Source organism: Dermochelys coriacea, chromosome 1 (genome assembly GCF_009764565.3).
Source record: "Dermochelys coriacea isolate rDerCor1 chromosome 1, rDerCor1.pri.v4, whole genome shotgun sequence".
Taxonomy (NCBI): Eukaryota; Metazoa; Chordata; order Testudines; family Dermochelyidae; genus Dermochelys; species Dermochelys coriacea.
This window is the reverse complement of record NC_050068.2, coordinates 96,547,088-96,570,035: the sequence shown is the minus strand read 5'-3', so window position 1 is coordinate 96,570,035 and position 22,948 is coordinate 96,547,088. Positions and strand designations below refer to the sequence as shown.

At 39.1% G+C, this 22,948-nt stretch overlaps 1 protein-coding gene across 4 annotated transcripts in view; it reads left to right on the top strand.

The window, feature by feature from the left end:
- The window catches only part of DZIP1 (DAZ interacting zinc finger protein 1), an 81,289-nt gene that overhangs the window by 10,398 nt on the left and 47,943 nt on the right, over nt 1-22,948 (top strand). For 2 of the 4 annotated variants that reach the window (XM_043504673.1, XM_038387900.2), the window contains exons 3-9: nt 2,894-2,978; nt 5,245-5,372; nt 13,000-13,161; nt 13,959-14,096; nt 14,975-15,037; nt 18,417-18,557; nt 22,791-22,839. In XM_043504673.1, the coding sequence (XP_043360608.1) occupies nt 2,894-2,978; nt 5,245-5,372; nt 13,000-13,161; nt 13,959-14,096; nt 14,975-15,037; nt 18,417-18,557; nt 22,791-22,839 (766 nt within the window). The remainder of the gene's footprint in view (nt 1-2,893; nt 2,979-5,244; nt 5,373-12,999; nt 13,162-13,958; nt 14,097-14,974; nt 15,038-18,416; nt 18,558-22,790; nt 22,840-22,948) is intronic. The other 2 variants (XM_038387901.2, XM_043504674.1) reach the window with 2 other exon arrangements.

Here is a 22,948-nt window from a genome sequence, read left to right as displayed (position 1 = left end):
ATAAGAGCTTGCTTTTACTACATGAGTTTAGTGCTTGAATGGATAATAGTATTTCACAGCCAATTTAATACCATAAATCATGCGCAATCTGTTATAGTGTAAGATCCCCGATGGTTCTTTGCTTTGCTGCCATACTATGCCTTCTCTATCTAGGTTTTATGTCAGTAGTTCCTTGCATGTATCCAACAAAATGTAACTTAATTATTAATGGTTTTAGTGGTGGTTACAAGACATATATATTTAATATCACACTAGCCATCAGTAGTAGAATTTTAAATTCTAGATGAGACCTGGGAATTTGACTATAATGAACAGATTTTAAATCTGCTGCGCAAGTTTGAAATTATCTTTTACATTCATATCACATCAGTGTGACTGACTTACTTAAGTGTGTAGTTGTGGCTCCCTCAAGCAGATTTGTATGTTTTGAAACATATGATAGCCAAGGATAGTTAACCATCAGACCTTATGAAAGAAATGAGGGGTTTTGATTCACAACCTGGTCAATCACTTTCAACAGCTGTACATTTTGTTCATGTTTTATAGTAGGTCTTCTGTTTATCACTCTTAAAATGGGCAAAATGTACTTTAAGGATGAATTAAAAAGCTTTACAAATATACCAACAGGATCCAAATTTGATAAAATACATATCTACATTTATAAAAGATGAGTGTAAATGAGTGTGTTAAATACACACATTAGAGGCAGGACAAATCATAAAGAATGTGTAACTCTTCTGTAGTATATTTTGTATAAAAAAACAAAGTATGTAATTTGGCACCTTACTACCTCCTCTGCTATTATATTTTTTCCTGAAAGGTTGGGTGGGAGGCAGATTCTTGAAGGTTTGTGCTATATGAATCAGTGAGTTTCTGCTGTATTTTGTTATTAATTTGGATCCTAATAAACATTGCTTTTATTTATCTGCAACTGTCCCCCTTTCTTGCTCCAGCTCCTCCTCCCTATTATCCTCTCCAGCATGATTCCCCCACAACTCTACTTTTCCTTATCTCATTCCCTTTCTAAGTGTCCTGAAAAGCAGTAATGCTAAAAAAGTCTAAGGATAGTAGGTTTCTTCAAATTTCATTAGAGTTTTCAGTATAATATGGGAAGGAAACAAAAAGTCAATGCAATTTTGGGCTGCAAACATTGAATCCTGGGATCGGGAGCTAATAAATATTTACATAGGTCTGGCACCATCACACCTGGATTTGCTTTTAATTTCTGGGAATTTCATTAATTCAGAGGAGTGTGGATGAGCTACAGAAGACCTTTGAGGGCTAGGGAGATTGATTTATGAGAAAAGGCTAGGGCCCTGATCCTGCATTAGAATCTGCTAAAGTCAATGGGACTCCGCATTAGTGGAACCTGATGCAGGATCAGAGCCATAATAGAGATATGCCTTGACTGCCTGGTGATTAAGGTAGGGTTGCCAGGTGTCCGGTTTTCGACTGGAAAGTCCGGTTACTGAAGGCCGGGGAGGCAGGGAGGCGCTGGATCATTACCCATGCCAGCCCCTATTCAGTTGGGGCCGCCTCCTATCTGTGTTGGGCGACTGCAACTCCCAGCCTGGCTCCGCAGGTGAGTCCCTCCTGACCTGGGCAGAGAAGAAAAGCAGCGAGTGACGGGGGAGAGAGAGGAAGAGAAGCGAATGGGGTGCTGTGCCTTGGGAGCGGGTGTGAAGAGGTGGGACAGAGGTAGGGTCTGGGGCAGGGGAAGAGGACAGAGTGGGGGATGTTCTGGCACTCTTGCCGGAGTGTCCAGTTTTAAAACATTATAAAGTTGGCAACCATAGATTAAGGGGTGGGATGTGTCCCAATAACAATATGCAGAATAGAAGAATTTTAGCATAGTAAAAGAAGGTTTTCATATATAATGATTTATCAAAAGTAGGGATGGAATCCCCATTTCTTGGCACGTTTAAAACTAGACTCCACAAAGCAGAAGTAATCTTACACTACCAGATTGCCTGGATGACCTATGGTATTTTATAATTCAACCTCCCCCTTCCCCCCATCCCAACATGGATATACTTCAAAGTGTGCACTGTTAAATGCCAAATTTCTCCGTTCAGCTATTGTTGAGTTATATATGTTGGAAGGAGAGAAAGTGTGGCAATACAATTTCACAATGGGAAAAGTACATGTATTTTTCTTTTCAGTTTTTGAAATCCAAAATAGTGGCATGGATATTCCTCATATTTCATGGTTTTTAAAACCAAACTTGGAGCATTTCAGCCGAAATGGAGATTTTATTTTAAAGTTAAGAGTGAGTGATAATAAGGGTAATAATTTAAACTTGTTTCAGAGTAGCAGCCGTGTTAGTCTGTATTCGCAAAAAGAAAAGGAGTACCCGTGGCACCTTAGAGACTAACAAATTTATTAGAGCATAAGCTTTCGTGAGCTACAGCTCACTTCATCGGATGCATTTGGTGGAAAAAGCAGAGGAGAGATTTATATACACACACAGAGAGAACACGAAACAAACTTTAAATTTAAACTTGTTTTCCACTCTAATTATAGCATTAATTAGAAAGTGTGTTTGTGTCTTTTCTCACAATATTGTCAACCATTGCCTTCTCTTGAATAGAATGCCAGACATTCTCAAGTGTCTATGACCTTATCACTTCCTAGTGGCGTAATCTTACAGAGGATATGATTCCTAACATAACTACTCAAGCTTGAATATTTCATCAGTTACCACCAGCATGCTATGTCATTTAAATTGAATAATGTTGGAATTCAAATCTGTATTACAGTGTTGCCATGTACAAGAATGGGCTACTGTACAGAGAAATGTAATAGGCAAATTCAAAAAATGTTAACTGTTATAATTAAAAAGACCAGCACTTAATGTTGTTACCTAAGACAAATATCTATCTGTATTTTGTAGTGTCAGTTTTGTGATAAGGCTTTTATGAACTATTCCTTTCTACAAAGTCATATGCAACGACGCCATAAGGAAGAATCTCACACTGGTGAGTACTTTCACACTATCAGGAAAGTTAAGCTGATCTAGAAATATGTAAAATATATTCAGGATATGCAATTTGGATTTTGTGTGACCCAGAAGGAAGCCTCCTTATAAGCCCCAGAGTGAGTTTGTACATTTGACAGACAAATCACGTAAACTGACCAAATGTGATATGGCAGTCATTTCACTGAAAGATTATAAACATGGAACAGCATGCTGCCATGTTCAGAATCATTTTTCAAACTGAGTTCCTGCTGAATACCTTTGCCAGTGGCAGAATTCAGAGCAATGGCTTCCTTTGAGTATATGAAAACTGTGAAAATGTGGGTATTATTGCCTCTGAACAGGATGTACCATGGAAAAATAAATTTTATAAAAAAGGCTTTGTTATCATTATAGGATCCACTCCACCTCCAGTGAAGTTAGCAAGAGTTGGATCAAGCCCACAATAAATTAACAGTGATAGTACAATGTGATAGTTACAGGGAAACTTACGAATTTGTTTAGAGTTAGAAAGGTGAAACTTGTGTTCCCAGAATTTCATTTTAAGGGTCTCTGTCAAAAAATTGTTTAAAATGTACACTCAAAAATGTATCCATCTTTAATCTTGACATGCCACTTTATAAATCTATCTAGGTTTTTATAAGTTTGCCCATCACTGTGGTATCTGAGTACATAACAGAACAATGGGAGTAACTGTGGATGTGTCTACACAGTAATTAAAAACCCACAGCTGGCTAAGGAGCTCAGTCTAAGCGGATGTTTAATTGCGGTGTAAATGTTCAGGCTTGGGCTGGAGATCGGGCTCTAGGACTCTATGCGGGGGAAGGATCCTAGAGCCCAGATTCCAGCCTGAGCCTGAACATCTATACTACAATTAAACAGCCCCTTAGCTCGAGCCCCACAAGCCCAAGTCAGCTGGCATAGCTGTGGGTGTCTTATTGCAGTGTAGACATACCCTAAGTGTTCAAAGACTTGGAGCACTCCCCTCACACAGTAATTCTTCTTGCTAATACAGAATGAATCCAGCTCAATTGGCTGCCATTCCTCCCATTACCCTCTCTTTCCAAGCACATGATAGCTGCTTTCCTCTACCAATTTATCAACATATTCTTTCAGTTCCTTCAGTGCTACTGCTATTTTATTGGCCTCTCAGGCTAGTGTTCGAACCCTGTCTCCATCCTATATCATTCCCACTAGCCCATTTCTCTTGCTCCCAGCCACTCTTCCTTCCTGACCACCGCTATCCAGCTGCTCCTGCTCCTGCTCCATTGCCAACCTCTCTGGCCCACCATCCCTCACTTTCCTCCCCTAACACCTTTCCCATTGCTAAAGAACACCAGCTCCCAGCAACAATGAATCACACAGGTGGTGAGAAAAATATATTGGGGTAAAACAAGCAAAAATATGAAGAATGTCTTTCACTCTATAAATATTTTTCAGTTGACACAAAGCAGAAGAGGCAGAGAAGAAAATCCCTAAATTCATCATTCATGCTGACAAGAATAAAAATGTAGCAGTACTCTGTACATGCAAATTCCTCTGAAGCAGCCTGACAAAGTGTCTTTACCATACACCTCTAACCATGTATACTGTATTGCTAACTCGTGCATATTTAATGTTGTGAATCACAAGGCCAAAGGCCACGTGCCTTGAACAATTTGAAGTGCAGGTATCCTGATATAATTCTACTTCCTGATCTGCAGTATTATTTTTAAGAAAATTATTTTACAATAATCTACCAAATAAGGTAGTGTAACAACGATTATTATACCTGATTGCTGAGTTTAGCACCCTGGTTGAATAATCAAAGTTGTATCTCAATATGGACTGATAAAGAAATTGACTAATTAACATCCTCTAATGAATCTTGCAGAATTATATATTTGGGAGTCATGCCTTTCATTCCTTCTTTGACCTTCTGCCCCTAATATACCTATAAAACACGTTGAAATTAGATTATGTTATCTATGTCAAATTAGTTCATTTTTAATATTAAATATTTCATAAACTTATTTCACATGCTATATTTTCAATAAGACAATGGCAGTCAACCTATGGCCCGTGGATCTTATTCTAATAGTCCAGAGAATGCATTATTTTGAGAAGCAATCTGTGAGGAATTGTGATATTGGGAGGAAAAATGATCTGTGAGAGTAGTGGTTCACAGAATGAAAAGGTTGGAGAAGCATCTAAAAAAGACATCTGTGGGAAAAATCACATTTCCCAAAAATATAATTAACATTTTGCAAATGTCTATTTCTTTCAAGCAGAACAAAAGAGGAAAGCAAAGACAGATAAATTACAGGGTGAGATCGATAAGTTGAAGGAGCAGTTACAGCTCACCAAGTCCCTCCTAGAAGCTGAACAACAAGCTCACATGGCCAGATTTTCTAAGGTAGTATATATTAAGTATTAACAACATCCTACAAGAATCAATATTCTGGACTGTGTTCACTGACCATGTAGCTTGCAAATGAGGTTAATAGAACTGAATGAAAACTTAAATAAGATTTTTTTGTGTAGCAGCATTGTTCCTGTGCCACATCAGTATCCCCTTCTGCAATTTTAAAAGCCCTATTTGTTACCTTCCACTGTCACTTCTTGTATGTATTTGGGAACCAATATGAAAGGCACTGCTATTATTAGCACCTGCCAGTCATCAGAATGGCAAAAAGCTCTTATTGGAGCAGATAGAATGCAGAGTATTATAATACTATTTATTATTTAAAATATCATATAGTGCCTAGACGCTATGGTAATTGGACACTTGCTAGATACGGCTCTGTAAGTTTAATTGATGGTTTATAAACAGTAAGATGTTCTTTGCCATGAGAACTTCAATCTAACATAGGCAAGACATGAGTTAATAGTTTAAGGAAGGGAGAGCAAGAAGAGGGTAATGGTGAGAAAATGCAAGGAATATCACTTCAACTTGTATGTTAGCCTTTGAACCCTAGATAAGCAGACAGCCAAAGGCTTTCAGTAGGCTTGAAGCAGTAGGTAGCCTCAGCCATTGTGGAGGGTTGACAAGAGATGGAGCAAAAGTGGAAAGTGAAAAAATTTAAAAGCAATAATATTGCTTTAGTGGGTAGTTACATGCAAGGGCTTTATTTTATTACTGTTGTTATTAATGTGAATTGCAATAGCATCTATAAGCGGGGAAGATAGAATAGGTGTAACAAAGAAATAAAAAAATAATGTGGTTATATAGTTAAGCTACTGCACAAGTTGATAATTTCTGATCGTTCCAAATCATCTTGCAAATAAATAAAATCAGCTATCCTGTCAATATCACAAGAGAGGTGAGTTTTTAGGATGGATTTTAAGGAGGAGAGGATAGAGGCCTAACAGATAACTTCAAGAAGTGCATTCTATGAATAAGGGGCAGTGTGGAGTTGGTTTTTAAATAAGACAGACTTAGTTAAAGACTAATCTTGATTTAAATTTTATAAATGTAATTCAGTTTTAAAATTGCATTGTAAATTGTCCCACTTTTCCTAATATTTTGTAACTTTTTTCTGCATAGCATGGTTATAAAGTTCCCTTTACTTCTACTGCTGACCTCACAGTAGAAACCATTGTTTTGTACAAGAGACTATGCAAAGAAAACAAGGGTAGAGCAGCCCTTGATGCTGAAAAAAGTTTAATGCAAATAGAAGAATCAAGGGGAGACTCTCTCATGGAGTCAAAAAGACCAGCAGCCAGCTGTTTCCAAGAGACCCAGAGCTGGCTTGGGGAGTGAGTAGCTGTGGAAAGACACAGCTAACTGGTTGTCTCCTGCATTGTTCCCAGTGTCTGAGCTTTTTGTCCCTGCAAATTGCTATATACTGTGAGTTACCTGTCCTCTCCTCTCTGCAGTAGCATAAAGGAACCAGTGGAGCAGGTGCTTGGAAGTTTATGCAGGTGGATAAAGGTGGATTTCTTTACACTGGTTTTCCATTCCCTATTTGCCATACTAGCTGCAAGTCTCTGATGCCCTGGGTGTTTTGCCCCCCGATGCCTTATGCAAGTTGGGGGTCTATACATAGTTGTAGGTTATTTGAAATCTTCTTTTTCTAACTTCAAGGGCTCCCTTCCCCTTCACTGTACTGTAGCAATAGGTATGTATATCTATACAACAGCTCTGAGGTGTAATTCTCAGCTTGTACAACAACTAATTGAGCTAGTGCCTAAAGATAGCATTGTATCTGCAGTGGCTTGGGTTAGCTGCCGAATATGTACCCAGGCTTTCAGGCAGGATTGTGTTCAGGCTGCTATCCCAGGCTGCTGCCGGTTGCACTCCTGCCATCCTGCTATTTTTAGGTGCGAGCTTGAGCAGAGCTAACATGTACATCTAATTGAGCTGGAAATTAAACCTCTCAGCTGCTGAGTAGACAGAGCCTTTGGCATGTCTACACTACCACTTTTGTCGGTATAGCTTATGTCGCTCAGGGGTGTGAAAAACACACCAGAGCAACATAAGTTACTCCAGCAGAAATGCTGGTGTGAACAGTGCTATGTCGGTGGGAGAGCTCTCTCCCGTCAGCACAGAGCAGCTACACGAGCGATCTTACAGCAGCTCAGCTGTATCTGTATAGATGTGCTGCTGTAAGCACTCTAGCATAGACATGGCCTTAGTCAGATTCCCTATAGGAAACTGAAAGATCGTTATCAGAAGGGGAAAGAGAATGATTTGTTTACTGGCAATGAGTAAAAAAGTCAAGGAGAACTAAATATAGGTAACATTAAATTGTAAATAAGACTTTTTAAATGTAGCTTTAAAAATCAGACTAAATTTGGTCTTTATCTTATTATTAGAATGAAGTTTTAAAATATTCAGCTTTAAAGCAGCCTTGATGTGAAGCTCTTTTCCCGAGAGAAGTTGCTGCCCAACTTTTGATATGAATCACCTCCACACAACTTCTTATCTGTACTAGACTGGGTTTGTAAGGTCAGATATTCTTGGAGTGAGAGGCTATTTCTCAGTCATCATGCAGTCATCAGCATGACTGTGAGGAGCTGTAGTACAGTAACTCAAAGCCTGTTATCTTTAAATAAATAAATAAAGCATTATGAAAAGCTTGCTTTGGAACATGGTTCTGATTCCCGTCAATGTGAATCTTTGATCCTAGGTTGCTGAAGAACATTTCTCATGTCAGCACAATGGACCTGAACTAACATGGGCATGTGCTGGATATGCTAGCCAGTCTGTCCATATTTGATAGTTCAAGTGCTTGAACAGATGGCTCATGCAGCTAAAGCATTGTCTTCCTTATGGCACAGAACACACAGCAATCCCGGTAGTCCACCACAGACATCTTGATGCACCCAAAACACATCCTTTGAAACTACATGTGTCTTAGCTAGGGAGCTGCCTGAGAAGTTCTGAAATTCATGCTTACACTGGCAAGAGCCTCTCTCTAGCTCTTTCCCCTGACAATATTCAGGCTGTCATGGGATGACTGGGGGGGAAAGTATAGAGACAGAGATGTGGAGGGGCTGGCTGAGTACATCCTGCCACTGTGACTGATCCCCATTGTCACCCCAGATATCCCTCTCTTCAGTAGGGGTAACTCTTTCCTATCCTAGCAGATGAACCATCATTTTCTTAACTAAATAACCTTACAATAAAAAGGGGAGACCTTTGAAGCCCGCTGCTGGCCTTACTTGCCCTCTGTCCCTATTGTAATAGGAAGAGAACCTGAGACATAAGCCCTGATATCAGAGGCTTGATATGAGGTCTAAGGGGAAACAGGAGGAATATGGGGCAATATTGGTGGAAAAAATAGAATGAAGGGGGGGAAATTGACATTTCTTCTTAGGCCCTTTAAATCCTTACTATTGCCTGTTTTTTCTTTTCCCTGTGAAGGGGACTGTGCTCATATTTCTAAAAATTTAAGCCTAAAATTTATCCACAAACTGACAACAGTGTGGAAGGAAAATGGAGGCCAAATAAATGTATGTTGCTAGACTACTACCAATTATACTAACTCTGATTATGTCTTTGCCTTCGTTTTCCACTTGCAACTGGACTCCTTCAGCAGAGGTTGCCAAATGTCCACCAAAGACTAACAACTTTTAGTCATTACTACTGTTTGCAGAGTCAACCAAATGGCTTCATACTCAGTACTAATTTCCTGAATCACCCATTTTCCAGTTGTTAATTTGTATATTTATATTTTGCAATTGCACAATTCCTGACATTGTTGGAACTAAATTTATTACTTTTTAAATATAGTACACACATACCTCATGAATTTGCAGATATAGAATTTACCACATAATTTCCTCATGAATTTAAGCTTTCATTTTTTTAAATTAAATTTCTAGCCAAGTGATTGCAGTGAGAATTTTTAAATGAGACTGTGTAACTGTGTTAGGGATATCTGCCTGAGTCTGCAGACAGCCTAAAACAATAGCTCTGGAGACATGAGAATTGCCCCATTTAGCTCTGAAATCCAGTGACAATAGTTTAAAATGTCATTGTTGTTAACTATTTCTTCCTATAATGTGCTTATCTTGCAACCCCAAACTATCTGCTATGCCTTCCCAAGTGCCAAAAGCCCTGTCTGTCTTTTACTTAAACATTCAGGTTCCCCTGAGAACTTCTAGAATGTAGTTTTTTATGTTTGGTACAAAATTCTGCAGTGTACAAAAAAAAACAAAAATGTAAGGGGCAGCAATAAAATACCCATTTTTAATACCAAATTAAATAGCACCAATGGTACTGATTGGATAGTATGATTTGTTTTTATTTTAAATTAATAGTAATCCATTAAAAAAATTACTTGGAGCTGCAGTAAAATTTCCAGTCTGTCATATCAGAATACTTCAGAAACAACAGTTGTGGGTTTTCCTGTATAATTAGGTCAATCCTATTACAAGGTATGTGGGACCTTAAGTTAATGATGCTCCCAATATGCATTTAATAACGTCATTTCTATAGATAAATATTTTAGCTTAACCATTAGAAAATCCACTATTCAGCTATTCAGTTCCCTGTTTGTTTATACCTTTGAAACAAGGACTGTTAGAGTAATACTGAGAAAGCAAAGTTGCATTTGATATGTAAGGCACAAGGATAGTGAGTAGAATAACAGAACATATACTGATTTGTTGAATTATTTTACCCACCTCAGTAAAATTCACCCAACTATACTAACAAAGTAATTAGAAACTTTACGGTGGAAGGAAGCTACTTCATAAAAAGCAATAAAAATGGCCTAAAATAAGTTTAATCCCCTGAAGGTGGCAGTATAGTTTCCATGATGCTGGGTGTGTGTCCTCTTTCGTCACTCTGCCAGGTGAAAACCAATCCAGAATGAAGATTTTTGTCTTCATCCCTGATTCCATCTGTAGGCTCACAAGAACGTGCCCAGGTATCATGCCCCTGCTGGGTAGCTGCAGCTGGCATCTTTTCTGTGAAGTGATATCTTAATTTCTGGGCTTTAGATGGCACCAGAGTTCCCATGGAGCAGAAGAAGCAATATGAAAGGCTAAAAATACCACGGAGGAAAGGGAAGAAATCCCCTTCCTGCTCAGCTCCAGTACTGCCCCAATAGTGAGGCTGTTCTGCTCAGAGGGTGCTGCCCCTCCCCCCACTTCCATGTGGGGTTCTGACAAGCCATATTGAGTGGGAACAGAAGTAACTCTGAACTAGGGGCCTACATCCCTCTCCAGTAGCCCCCCTACTGACACCAGTGGAATGAGAGGGTCTGCCCAGAACAATCCAGATCTTATGAAAGAAGAGAACCTTATTTCTGAGGAGGAATTCCAGGATATCAGCAACATGGAGGTAGGGGACTTCCAGTCCTTCTCAAGGCTTTCCCCACATTAATCATATCTAACAACTGCCTCAAGATGAATGCACCAGCCTTGAAACTGTCCTTGTTAGTAGAGAAGAACAGAGAACATCATGGTATGTGCAGTACCAGAAGAACACACTTTTCTCATTATGATCTATTTCTGTCATTTCTACTATCCTTGCAGTCATTGCCTTGATATCCCCTAGAAGCAAGTGTTGGAGGGCACTTGGCCACTAACAACACTCAGCCCACCAGTTTGTTTCATATACAGTAAGCACTAAAAGCTACCAGATAGTGATTGCTTTTTTGTTCACTATTCTCCTAGTACTGTGTTAAAAGTAATGACATTAAGTTGAAAATCTGTATAAGCCATTATCAAGCCCAAGATTTCAAATTCCCCCTTCCTTACAATCTGTATATATGAGTGACAACTATATTTACTGATAGCCAGAATTACCCTGTTTAGCCCAATTCTTTTGTATATTTTTTTTTAAATTTTTATTTTTCTCACTTAAAGTTGTGAGGGCACCTTTTGTGAGCTTTTGCTGTAAAAATGTGGATTTCATAGGACTCCACATCAAGGGAATGATGACTACTCACTGCCGTTATTTTTGCTTTTATTTTGATGGTTCTGATGGATTGATTACATGTTTTTTTCTTGTAGTGTGATTCATTAATATTGGGTTATAGTTTGCTTGATAACATAGTAACAGTTGAATCCACAGAGTCATAGAATCATAGAATTCTGGAAGGAACCTTGAGAGGTCATCTAATCCAGTCCCCTGCATTCATGGCAGGGCTAAGTATTAAATAGATCATCCGTGGCAGGTATTTGTCTAACCTGCTCTTAAAAATCTCCGGTGATGGAGATTCCACAACCTCCATAGGCAATTTATTCCAGTGCTTAACAATCCTGACAGTTAGAAAGTTTTTCCTAATGTCCAATCCAAACCTCCTTTGCTGCAATTTAAGCCCACTGCTTCTTGTCCTATCCTCAGAGGTTAAAGAGAACAATTTTTTCCCTCCTTCTTATAACAACCTTTTATGTACTTGAAAACTGTTATCATGTCCCCTCTCAGTATTCTTTTCTCCAGACTAAACAAACCCATTTTTTTCAATCTTCCCTCATAGATCATGTTTTCTAGACCTTTAATCATTTTTGTTGCTCTTCTCTGGACTTTCTCCAATTTGTCCACATCTTTCCTGGAATGTGGTGCCCAGAACAGGACACAGTACGCTAGTTGAGGCCTAATCAGCTCAGAGTAGAGTGGAAGAATTCCTTCTCGTAGGTTGGGTACAACACTCCTACTAATACATCCCAGAATGATGTTTGCTTTTTTTGCAACCATATTACTTTGTTGACTCACGTTTAGCTTACTTCAAGGTCAGAAGGGACCACTAAATTATCTAGTCTGACCTCCTGTATATCACAGGCCACTGGTATCAGCCAGTACCCATATAATAACCCCAACAACTGAAATTAGATCCACTCATTAGAGACCATGGGAGATTAAACTATCATGTGCCATGGGCAGAGAATAGGAGGGGCCAAGGTGCACCAGTGCAAGAGGCCCATGCAGTGGCAGGGAATTGACCAAGTGAGATATACCCAGATAACACAAGCAAGTAACTCGTACTCCGTGCTGCAGGGTAATGTGAAAACCCCACCAGATTCCTGCCAGTCAGAGCTGGGGGAAAATATCATAATCAGTTAGACTCTGAGCATGTAAGCAAGAACCAGCCAAGTAATATGAATATGTTTTTACAAATCTGTAAAATATGCAAATTGGTAAGGCTTTGTAGCCTTAAACTTTTGTGGTTGTTTTTGTTTTTTTAACTTGTATTAATTTCAATATATTAGAAGGAAATGGACCTTAATTTTTAGGCAGAACTTCCCATTGACTTATTTAGACAAGAGTTAAGGACAGTATGAGTGATAAATGCAAAACAAAAGCTTACAGGTTGAGACTTAAGAGAGGAATGTGATGCAGTCTTTAGGCAAAATTCTTTACGCAAGTGCCTGTAGGAGCTGCAGTTGTTTATTTAGAGAAGGGAAAAAATACTGGTTCAAATAATTGGTTTCACTCAGAAGTTCTGCTTAAAAATTGTTGTCACAATATTGCAACTATTTGACTCATATAACTTAGCTATTACCTTTGCTATTTTTAATGTTGCATTGTTTTGCATGTGAGAACAGAGTGAGAGAATTCTTAGGGTAACATTTTAAAATAATTTCAGGAATATGAACATCAAAGATCAAAAGAAGAAGAAATTCTGCAATCTTTTCATAAATGGAAAGAGGAAGAAAAAGAGAAATTGGCTGATGAAATAGAGAAAGTAAAAGAGATGTTTATGAAGGAGTTTAAAGAATTAGCTACAAAGAATACTGCATTAGAAAATGTAAGTGATTTAAATATGGAATTTCTGTTAATATTGTCTGTAAAGAACTGATCGTGGTTTATTATTTGAAACATATCATAATAATACCTAGCTCTTATATAATGCTTTCCATTAGCAAATCTCAAAGCTCTTTACAAAGGGAGTCAGTATCATGATGTTAACATTAGAAGAGCTGTATAAAACTTAAAAAAAATTAGTTAATCAATTAATGGTTATATTCTGGTATTGTCTCCTTAATTCCAAAATATTTTCAGTTCTTTTCTGAATTGCACTCATTTGTATGAAGGAATCCTGCCTACAAGTTACATGTTTACTCTTTTCTTAATCCTGAACCACTGAGTTCTTATTTTGCAATTGGTTAGTATTTTGTCATTACTGTCTGGTGGCACCTACCAAGTATAGGTGATTATGAGTGACATAGATGAGGAGGAATAGCCTCCGTAGCAAGGTCCTGAGAGAGTAGAACTGCCTGGGGTGTTGTCACAAAGATAGAAAGTTGCATTTCCAAGTTTTCTGACTATGGATACAGCTGTGAGTGTTCAGGCACATCAGAAAAGCAATGTGCATGAATTTAGTAGAATTGCTTTTATTTTGTTGGTGCTAGTTCCTAATCTGCGTCCTTGTAATCACAATAAAACTGATAAATGTTTTACTGCTTAGAAGCATTTGTGGGGAGAGTCTGATGCATATGCCAACTCTTTAACCAGTTATAATTTAAACCAAATTGCATATTAAACTGCAGTCCTATAATTTTCTTGAATATATGCTGGGTTTTTAACAGATATTTTTCCTCTTAGCAATTGTTAGAATTACAGAAGTCCAATATGCAACTGAAATCCAATTTAGGCACTTTAAAAGACAGCCATGAATTTACAGAAGAGAGACCTCAGAATGATCAGGATTATCAGAATATGATGCAACTTCTTGAAAAACAGGTAGTACTCTGATGTAAAGATGAACATACAATATAGTGATCACTACTGCTAGTCTTTGTGTTTGTACTTCTATAAATAAGATTGTAAAATTCAGAGTAAATTTCCCGTAATTCTCATTTTCTAAAGTATTTTTTTCTTTTCTGATTCACTGCTATCTACTAAATATCATTTGTAATTTCTGTAATAGAAATTATTCCCAGTGTGACTTGCTGAAGAGGGATTTAGACGCATTGGCCTGGAATTCTCACTTATGCCCTATATGTTCTGGGTGGAGTTTATTGGCAGAAGGAATCATTTGTGCCACCTTCATCCTGGTGTTGCTTTGGAAAAATACATTTAAAAATTGAACAAATGAAAGAAACTCTGAGATGTTAGAAACTTTTAGTGATGGGTTGTTCTCTCCCCTCCCCTCTTTCTTTTAATCGAAGAAAATTCATGGTGGAATTTGTTCAGTTTTTCCCGCAAACGGAAGTATACTCCATCTTTCACAAGTTAAGGTGTTTTATTTCATTGGCACTATAAACAACGCTCCATTAACCAGTGTTTGAACTTATGTTATTTAGAAAAAAGACTACTCATATGTTTGTTATTAGCGAAATGAAATATATCATGGTAACTTTATATTTTGTTAACTGAGAGCCAGGACTTACATGTCCAGGATCCTATGAATACATAATTTCCAGTATGATTAATAACATATAACAATTACACTCAAACATATGAGACACTTCAATTACTCTTTAAGTCATAAGGAAGGGGTTACTGAAATGCTCCAGTATTAATAATCTTTTACGCTGATATAATGTAATTCAGCTTCATTACTAACCAGTTTTTAATACAAACAAAATATTTTCAATGAACATTTACTTTCATTATAGGAGGGTAAGTGGACTTCCAGAATACAAGCCCTTCATCAAGAACATGAAAAAGAAAGGTGCCAGGTAAGATTGCCTAGCAATGTATTTATACCAACAACCTATTTTTAAGCCAGTGAAATAAAAGCAAGCACCACACTCTGACAATGCTACTAATACAGTTTTCAACATCTGGCAGATTAGAAATCATAGATAATCAGAATTTATGTTCAAAATACATTCTTTTAGTATATAGAATTATTTATTATTTCTCTATTTCTTTTACGGTAGTGCCCAGAGATAGCAGTCAGGATCAGGGTCCTGTTGTTAAAGAACCTTTAGAAACACAGAGAGACTGAGTCCATGGTCTGAAGAGTTTAATGTTTTTTCAGCTATGTGCAGAATGTACTATATAGTATGTTTGCATACTAGGTAGTTAATATAATGTACAAAATAAAATGGCAATGTATAGCTCTCATTTATCCTGATGGGCCAATGGGGGCGGATTTCCAGACATGAATCTCAAATTCCTCCCTGCATCCTCCCCTTTTTTCCCCCATTGGGTCTCTCTAGTCCTGAATCCTTTGAGCTTTTCTTGTTCCAGGAAAAACATTAAAATGGAATTTGATTTCTCTATTAATTCTCATATTTTACTTTTTCTTTCTCTTCTTCAGTCTTTATCTTTTTTTCTTCTAGTTATTTTTTCCTCTCCTTCCTGCTCTAAGTTTCTATCTTTCCTTCCTCCTCCTCCCTTCATGTCTCATTCGGCAACATAGCCATGATTCAGAACTGTCCAGACCAAAAATGGGAAGATCAGGGGCTGCATGGCTATTACTATTTCACCCCCAGCAAGCAAGCAGCAGGGAAGAGTCATGCAACACCCTGAAAAGGGATATAGTAAATTACTTACACACACACACAAACTGGGTACAAGAGTAAGGGACAGGTGAAATTGTCTGTGTTCCTTATGGGGGTTGTCACTGCATTCTGCCCCATACTCATTGCTGATCCTGAATCAAGCCCATTTTTGTGTTCATTGCCCAGATTCCCATCTATTCTTTCTAAAATAGCATTATTTGCTATCATGGGTAACTAAATAATTTTCTTTATCTAGTCATATACATTTCCCTGTAGGTCTTATTTTCAGACCATGTCCATAATGTATACGCACATCCCTCACTGTGTTCTGTGTTTTTTAATACTTTGTGTGTAAATGAAAAATGTTATAGGCCCTGATTTAGAAAGAACATCTCCTATTCAGGAAAGTACCGCAACACATGCATGAGCCCCATTGAAATCACACATGCTTAAATACTTTCTTGAATTAGGGTGTGACAGAGTGCTCAAACCCATCACTAGGGCTACAGAGGCTGAGTGTTCTAAAGTAACCCTGTCCCTCCTCCCCGCCAATCATGCATGATAGGAATGGGGAGCTTTAAAAAGAGGGTGCTTTAGTCAAGCAGGGGGAAGCCCAGAGAAGGGAATGGCTAGAGTAGAGTAGAAGGGGCACCCTAGAGAAACTCATTTACACGGGGCCACGAAGAGAAGGATTTGAACCAAAACCTTGCTTGTGTAAACAATATAACAAAATATTTTATGTAAGGCTGTCAAGAGATTAAAAAAATTAATCGTGATTAATTACAGGATTAATTGCACTGTTAAACAATAATAGAATACCATTTCTTTAAATATTTTGGATGTTTTCTACATTTTCAAATATATTGATTTCAATTACAACACAGAATACAAAGTGTACAATGCTCACTTTATTTTTGATCACAAGTATTTGCACTGTAAAAAAATAAAAGAAACAGTATTTTTCAATTCACCTAATACAAGTACTGTAGTGCAATCTCTTTATCATGAAAATTGAACTTACAAATGTAGAATTATGTACAAAAAAACCTACATTCAAAAACAAAACTGTGTAAAATTTTAGAGCCTGCAAGTCCACTCAGTCCCACTTCTTGTTCAGCCAATCACTCAGACAAAAAAGTTTGTTTACATTTGCAGGAGATAATGCTGCCTGCTTCTTATTTACAATATCACCTGAAAGTGAGAACAGGCATTCACATGGCACTGGTGTAGCCAGTGTCGCAAGATATTTATGTGCCAGATGTGCTAAAAATTCATATGTCCCTTCATGCTTCAACCACCATTCCAGGGGATATGTGTCCCTGTCGATGATGGGTTCTGCTCGATAACTATCCAAAGCAGTGCCGACCAATGCCTGTTCATTTTCATTATCTGACTCAGATGCCACCAGCGGAAGGTTGATTTTCTTTTTTGGTGGTTTGGGTTCTGTAGTTTCTGCATCTGAGTGTTGCTCTTTTAAGAATTCTGAAAGCATGCCCCACACCTCGTCTCTCTCAGATTTTGAAGGGCACTTCAGATTCTTAAACCTTGGGTCAAGTGCTATAGCTATCTTTAGAAATCTCATATTAGTATCTTCTTTGTGTTTTGTGAAATCTGCCGAGAAAGTGTTCTTAAAATGAACAAGATGTGCTGGGGCATCATCCGAGACTGCTATAACATGAAATATATGGCAGAATGCAGGTAAAACAGAGCAGGAGACATACAGTTCTCCCCAAGGAGTTCAGTCACAAATTTAATTAATGCATTATTTTTTTAACAAGCATCATCAGCATGGAAGCATGTCCTCTGGAATGGTGGCCAAAGCATGAACAGGCATAGGAATGTTTAGCGTATCTGGCATGTAAATACCTTGCAATGCCAGCTACAAAAGTGCCATGCAAATGCCTGTTCTCATTTTCTGGTGACATTGTAAATAAGAAGAGGGCAGCATTATCTCTCATTAATGTAAACAAACTTGTTTGTCTTAGCAATTGGCTGAATGGACTTGTAGGCTCTGAAGTTTTACATTGTTTAGTTTTTGAGTGCAGTTACATAACAAAAAAAAAGCCACATTTGTAAATTGCACTTTCACAGTAAAGAGATTGCAGTACTTGTATAAGGTGAATTGAAAAATACTGTTTCTTTTGTTTATCATTTTTACAGTGCAAATATTTGTAATCAAAAATATACACTTTGATTTCAATTACAACACGGAATACAATATATATGAAAATGTAGAAGAACATAGATCATAGATCATAGAATATCAGGGGTGGAAGGGACCTCAGGAGATCATCTAGTCCAACCCCCTGCTCAAAGCAGGACCAATCCCCAGTATCTGCCCCAGATCCCTAAATGGCCCCTTCAAGGATTGAACTCACAACCCTGGGTTTACCAGGCCAATGCTCAAACCACTGAGCTAACATCCAAAATATGTTTCAATTGGTACTCTATTATTTAATAGTGCGATTAAAACTGTAATTAATCGAGATTAATTATTTTAATCACAATTAATTGTTTTAGTTAATTGCTGTAGTTAACTGTGATTAATCAACAACCCTAATTTATTTAATATTAACAATTAGTTACTTTTCAATGGTTTGTTTTGTAGCTACTGTCACAGATTGAGAAGCTTAAATCATCAATGACAGAGGACCTAAATGCAAGTAACATCTTCTATAAGAAAAGGATAGAGGAGCTAGGGCAGAGGCTTCAGGAACAGAACGAGCTGATTATTTCTCAAAAACTGCAGGTCTGTTTTATAAAGTATTCTTGGGTATCTAAAACCTGGGGGGCATGTGAGAAGAGATTTTTTTTTAAATTCGGTAATCTGTGGATGAATTTCCAATTTTTATAAACCAATATTCTCCTAAAACTCGAATTGGTGTATTACCTCTGTAAGTAGCATTGGTGAGATCATTACTGGAATACTGTATCCAGTTTTGATGGCCGTACTTCTAAAAGGGTCCGCCTGGGCCATCAAATTTAATCTTCTATTGTTGCAGTCAACCCCATCAAATAATCCCATTCATAGATTTATCAAATTGGAAAGGGTTCAGGAAAGATCAACAGTAGTGATTTGAGGTCTGGAAAACACACTTCACAATGAGAGACTTAATAAGCTCAGTCTATTTAGTTTATTCAAGACAAGGTTAAGAGTTGACTTCATTATGGTCTACAAGTATCTACTTGGGCAGAGATTTCTGAGTGTAGACACTGTTCTAATTTATGAGAAAAGGGCATAACAAGATCTAATAGCTAGAACTGAAGCTAGACAAATTCAGACTAGAAATACGACACAATTTTTTGACCATGAGGATAATTAATCATTGAAACAGCTAACCTAGGAATGTGATGGATTCTCCATCACGTCAGGTCTTTAAATCAAGACTGGATAGATTTCTAAAAGAGATATTATAGTTCAAACAGTTTATGGGCTTGATGCAGAAATTACTGGGTGAGGTTGTATGGCCTGTGTTATGCAGGAGATCAGTCTAGATCAGGGGTGGGCAAACTTTTTTTGGCCTGAGGGCTGCATCGGGTTTCGGAAATTGTATGGAGGGCTGGTTAGGGGAGGCTGTGCCTCCCAAAACAGCCAGGTGTGGCTCAGCCTTCACCCCCTAACGGCCCCCCGACTCCTGCCCCATCCACGCCTCCTGTCCCCTGACTGCCCCCGGAACTCCACCCCTGACTGCCCGCTACCGCCCCATCCAACCTCTCCTCTCATTCCTGACTGCCCCCCCGATCCAACTACCCCTTCTCCCTGTCCTCTGACTGCCCCCCCCCCGGACCACTGCCCCCATTCAACCCTCCCATTCCCCGCCCTCTGACTGCCATGACCCCTATCCACCCCCCTGACCACTCCCCCCCGAACTTCCCTGCCCTCTATCCAAACCCCATTCCCTGCCCCCATACTGTTCTGCCTGGAGCACTGATGGCTGGCAGCGCTACAGCCGTGCCACACAGCTGGAGCCAGCCACGCCATCGCGCAGCACAGAGCGCTGGGTCAGGCCGGGCTCTGCAGCTGTGCTGTCCCAGGAGCTTGCAGCCCCACTGCCCAGAGCATTGCGCTGGCAGTGCAGTGAGCTGAGGCTGCGGGGAAAGGGGAATGGGCTGGGGGCTAGCCTCCCGGACCAGGAGTTCAGGGGCCAGGTAGAAGGGTCCCACGGGCCACTAGTTTGCCCACCTCTGGTCTAGATCATCATAATGGTCCCTTCTGGCTTTAAAAATCTATTAATGTATCTATGTGTTAAATTGTGTGTGCTTATCAACCAGAGTCTGATTTTGCAGACTTCAGAAAGTGTTTAATTTTAAGCACATGCGTAAGTCTTTGCACAATGGGGGGCCAAGATTTGTATGGCTGGTTAGCCAGTAGCAACTCTTAAGTCATCTTCCATAACAAAAAATTACAACTGAGAGTCAGAAATCTACTGATCAATAAATAAAATACAATTAAATAGTATATTCAGAGAAGGAGATGTAGAAGAGTACTTAGTCTCAGACAAACTCCATACAAGAAAAGTGACATCTCCAAATCACTTTTGGAGTGAAATCAGCATTACCTGGGTTATAAAATGTCTCATAAAGGATCTCAAGGCTCCTTTTCTGAAAGGCAACTATGAAGGTCAGAGTTCCTCAAAGTGGAAGGGCTTGAACAGCAGATGAGATTGCTGAGAGAAACTGAAAGCTAGACTGGATAGATCATGAAAGGAGATACCATTCAGGTGACACACTATGAGTTGACAGGTTTCAGAGTAGCAGCCGTGTTAGTCTGTATTCGCAAAAAGAAAATGAGTACTTGTGGCACCTTAGAGACTAACAAATTTATTAGAGCATAAGCTTTCGTGAGCTACAGCTCACTTCATCGGATGCATTTGGTGGAAAAAACAGAGGAGAGATTTATATACACACACACAGAGAACATGAAACAATGGGTTTATCATACACACTGTAAGGAGAGTGATCACTTAAGATAAGCCATCACCAGCAGCAGGGGGGGGAAAGGAGGAAAACCTTTCATGGTGACAAGCAAGGTAGGCTAATTCCAGCAGTTAACAAGAATATCAGAGGAACAGTGGGGGGTGGGGTGGGAGGGAGAAATACCATGGGGAAATAGTTTTACTTTGTGTAATGACTCATCCATTCCCAGTCTCTATTCAAGCCTAAGTTAATTGTATCCAGTTTGCAAATTAATTCCAATTCAGCAGTCTCTCGTTGGAGTCTGTTTTTGAAGCTTTTTTGTTGAAGTATAGCCACTCTTAGGTCTGTGATCGAGTGACCAGAGAGATTGAAGTGTTCTCCAACTGGTTTTTGAATGTTATAATTCTTGACATCTGATTTGTGTCCATTCATTCTTTTGCGTAGAGACTGTCCAGTTTGGCCAATGTACATGGCAGAGGGGCATTGCTGGCACATGATGGCATATATCACATTGGTAGATGCGCAGGTGAACGAGCCTCTGATTGTGTGGCTGATGTGATTAGGCCCTATGATGGTATCCCCTACGCAAGTCTCTACGCATAAGTCTTTATAAATGATAAAATTTGTTTCTAAATGCAAAAAATAAATTAAAAACCTAAGAAGTTCCTTGCAAAGAACTGTGATACAAGATAGATAATGAAGGCCTCAAAAGTCTAGAAAAGTTATGGTTCTTCAAGCAATCTCTGCACATTCCCATGCATGGGGTGCACTAAGCACCATCAGCACATCCCAAGAGTGGGAATTTGCAGAGACCATCTTGAAGAACTCTTGCTATATGTGTTCAACCTTTATGTACCTGAGCAAATTTTGATCTGATTTGCTTATACATTAAATATGACACAGGCTTAAGTGCTTTGCTCAATTGGGCCCCAGGACATCTTTTAAATTATATGATTATTAAGCGTATGGTTCTGTCATGGAGGTCACAGATTCCGTGACTGTCCAGAACCTCCACAATTGCTTCCGCAGGGGCAGGGCTGGAGCAACTGTCAGCCCCAGGGATGCCAGAGCAGGGGCCTCTGGAGCAGCAGCTGGCAGTCAGCCCTTGGGCCGCCTGAGCAGAAGCCCCAGGGCTGAAGCAGCGGCTGGGGTTGGGTCAGCCCTCTGTAGTTGGAGCAGCGGCAGTCAGCTACTGCTGCAGGAGCAGCCATGATGCTGGAGCAGCTCCGAAGATCAGCCCCCGGCAGTGCTCAACTGTTAGTCCCCCACCACACCAGGATTTTTTTAGTAAAAGTCAGGGACGGGTCTCAGGCTTCTGTGAAATGTTGTTTATTGCCTGTGACCTTCCCTTGACTTTTACTAAAAATACCCATGACAAAATCTTAACCTTAATTATTATCTAAATGTTTTTCTGCAGAACCCCGTCTTTGTTCATTGCACAGGCTGAACTGTGCAGTGAATATGGTTGGGGACCAGAGGAAGTCAATGGGACTTTTCATACTCTTAAAATTAAGTATCTGCTTAAGTGCTTTGTTGGATTGGGGCTGGACTTCAAGCCCCACGGCAGAAGTTGGAAATACAGCATGTAGTAAACGATACAGGCACCCATAGGACCACTGCCTATTTCACTGCATAGTCGAAGGGTATAAAAGGTATGTCTACAGAGCAGAGAGAAACCCCCAGCTGACCCATGCCAGCTGAATTGGGCTCATGGGTCTAGGGCTATGGGGCTGTTTCATTGCTGTGTAGATTTCTGTGCTGGGGCTGAAGCCCGAGCTCTGAGTCCCTCCTGCATTGCAGGGTCCTCCTTCACTGTGCACCATGCAGCTTGAGTGTTGAATGAAGTGGAGTCCAATGAAAACAAAATTTCTTCATCTAGGTAGCATTTTAAATAATCATTCCTGTCATCCAGTCTTTTGGCAATAGTGGAAATTTTGTTAGGCTTTATATACTTCAATAATTATTTTCAGTTGAGGCTTTGTATTTGAGGACAATTATTTTATTCAGCCTTATTGCATCTATTTCTAACTGTGTCCTCACCTTATTGTAAATTTTTCTGTTTCAGTTAAAAGAATTGTCTACAAAATCACTAATAAGCGTCAAACCACATGATGGTAAGTGCAGGCTATAAGAAAAGACTATAAATTAGGTTTATTTTACTTCTGAGTCTAACATTTTGGTTCAGTTATCCTAATACAAAATGCTAAAATACAGTTATCCTAG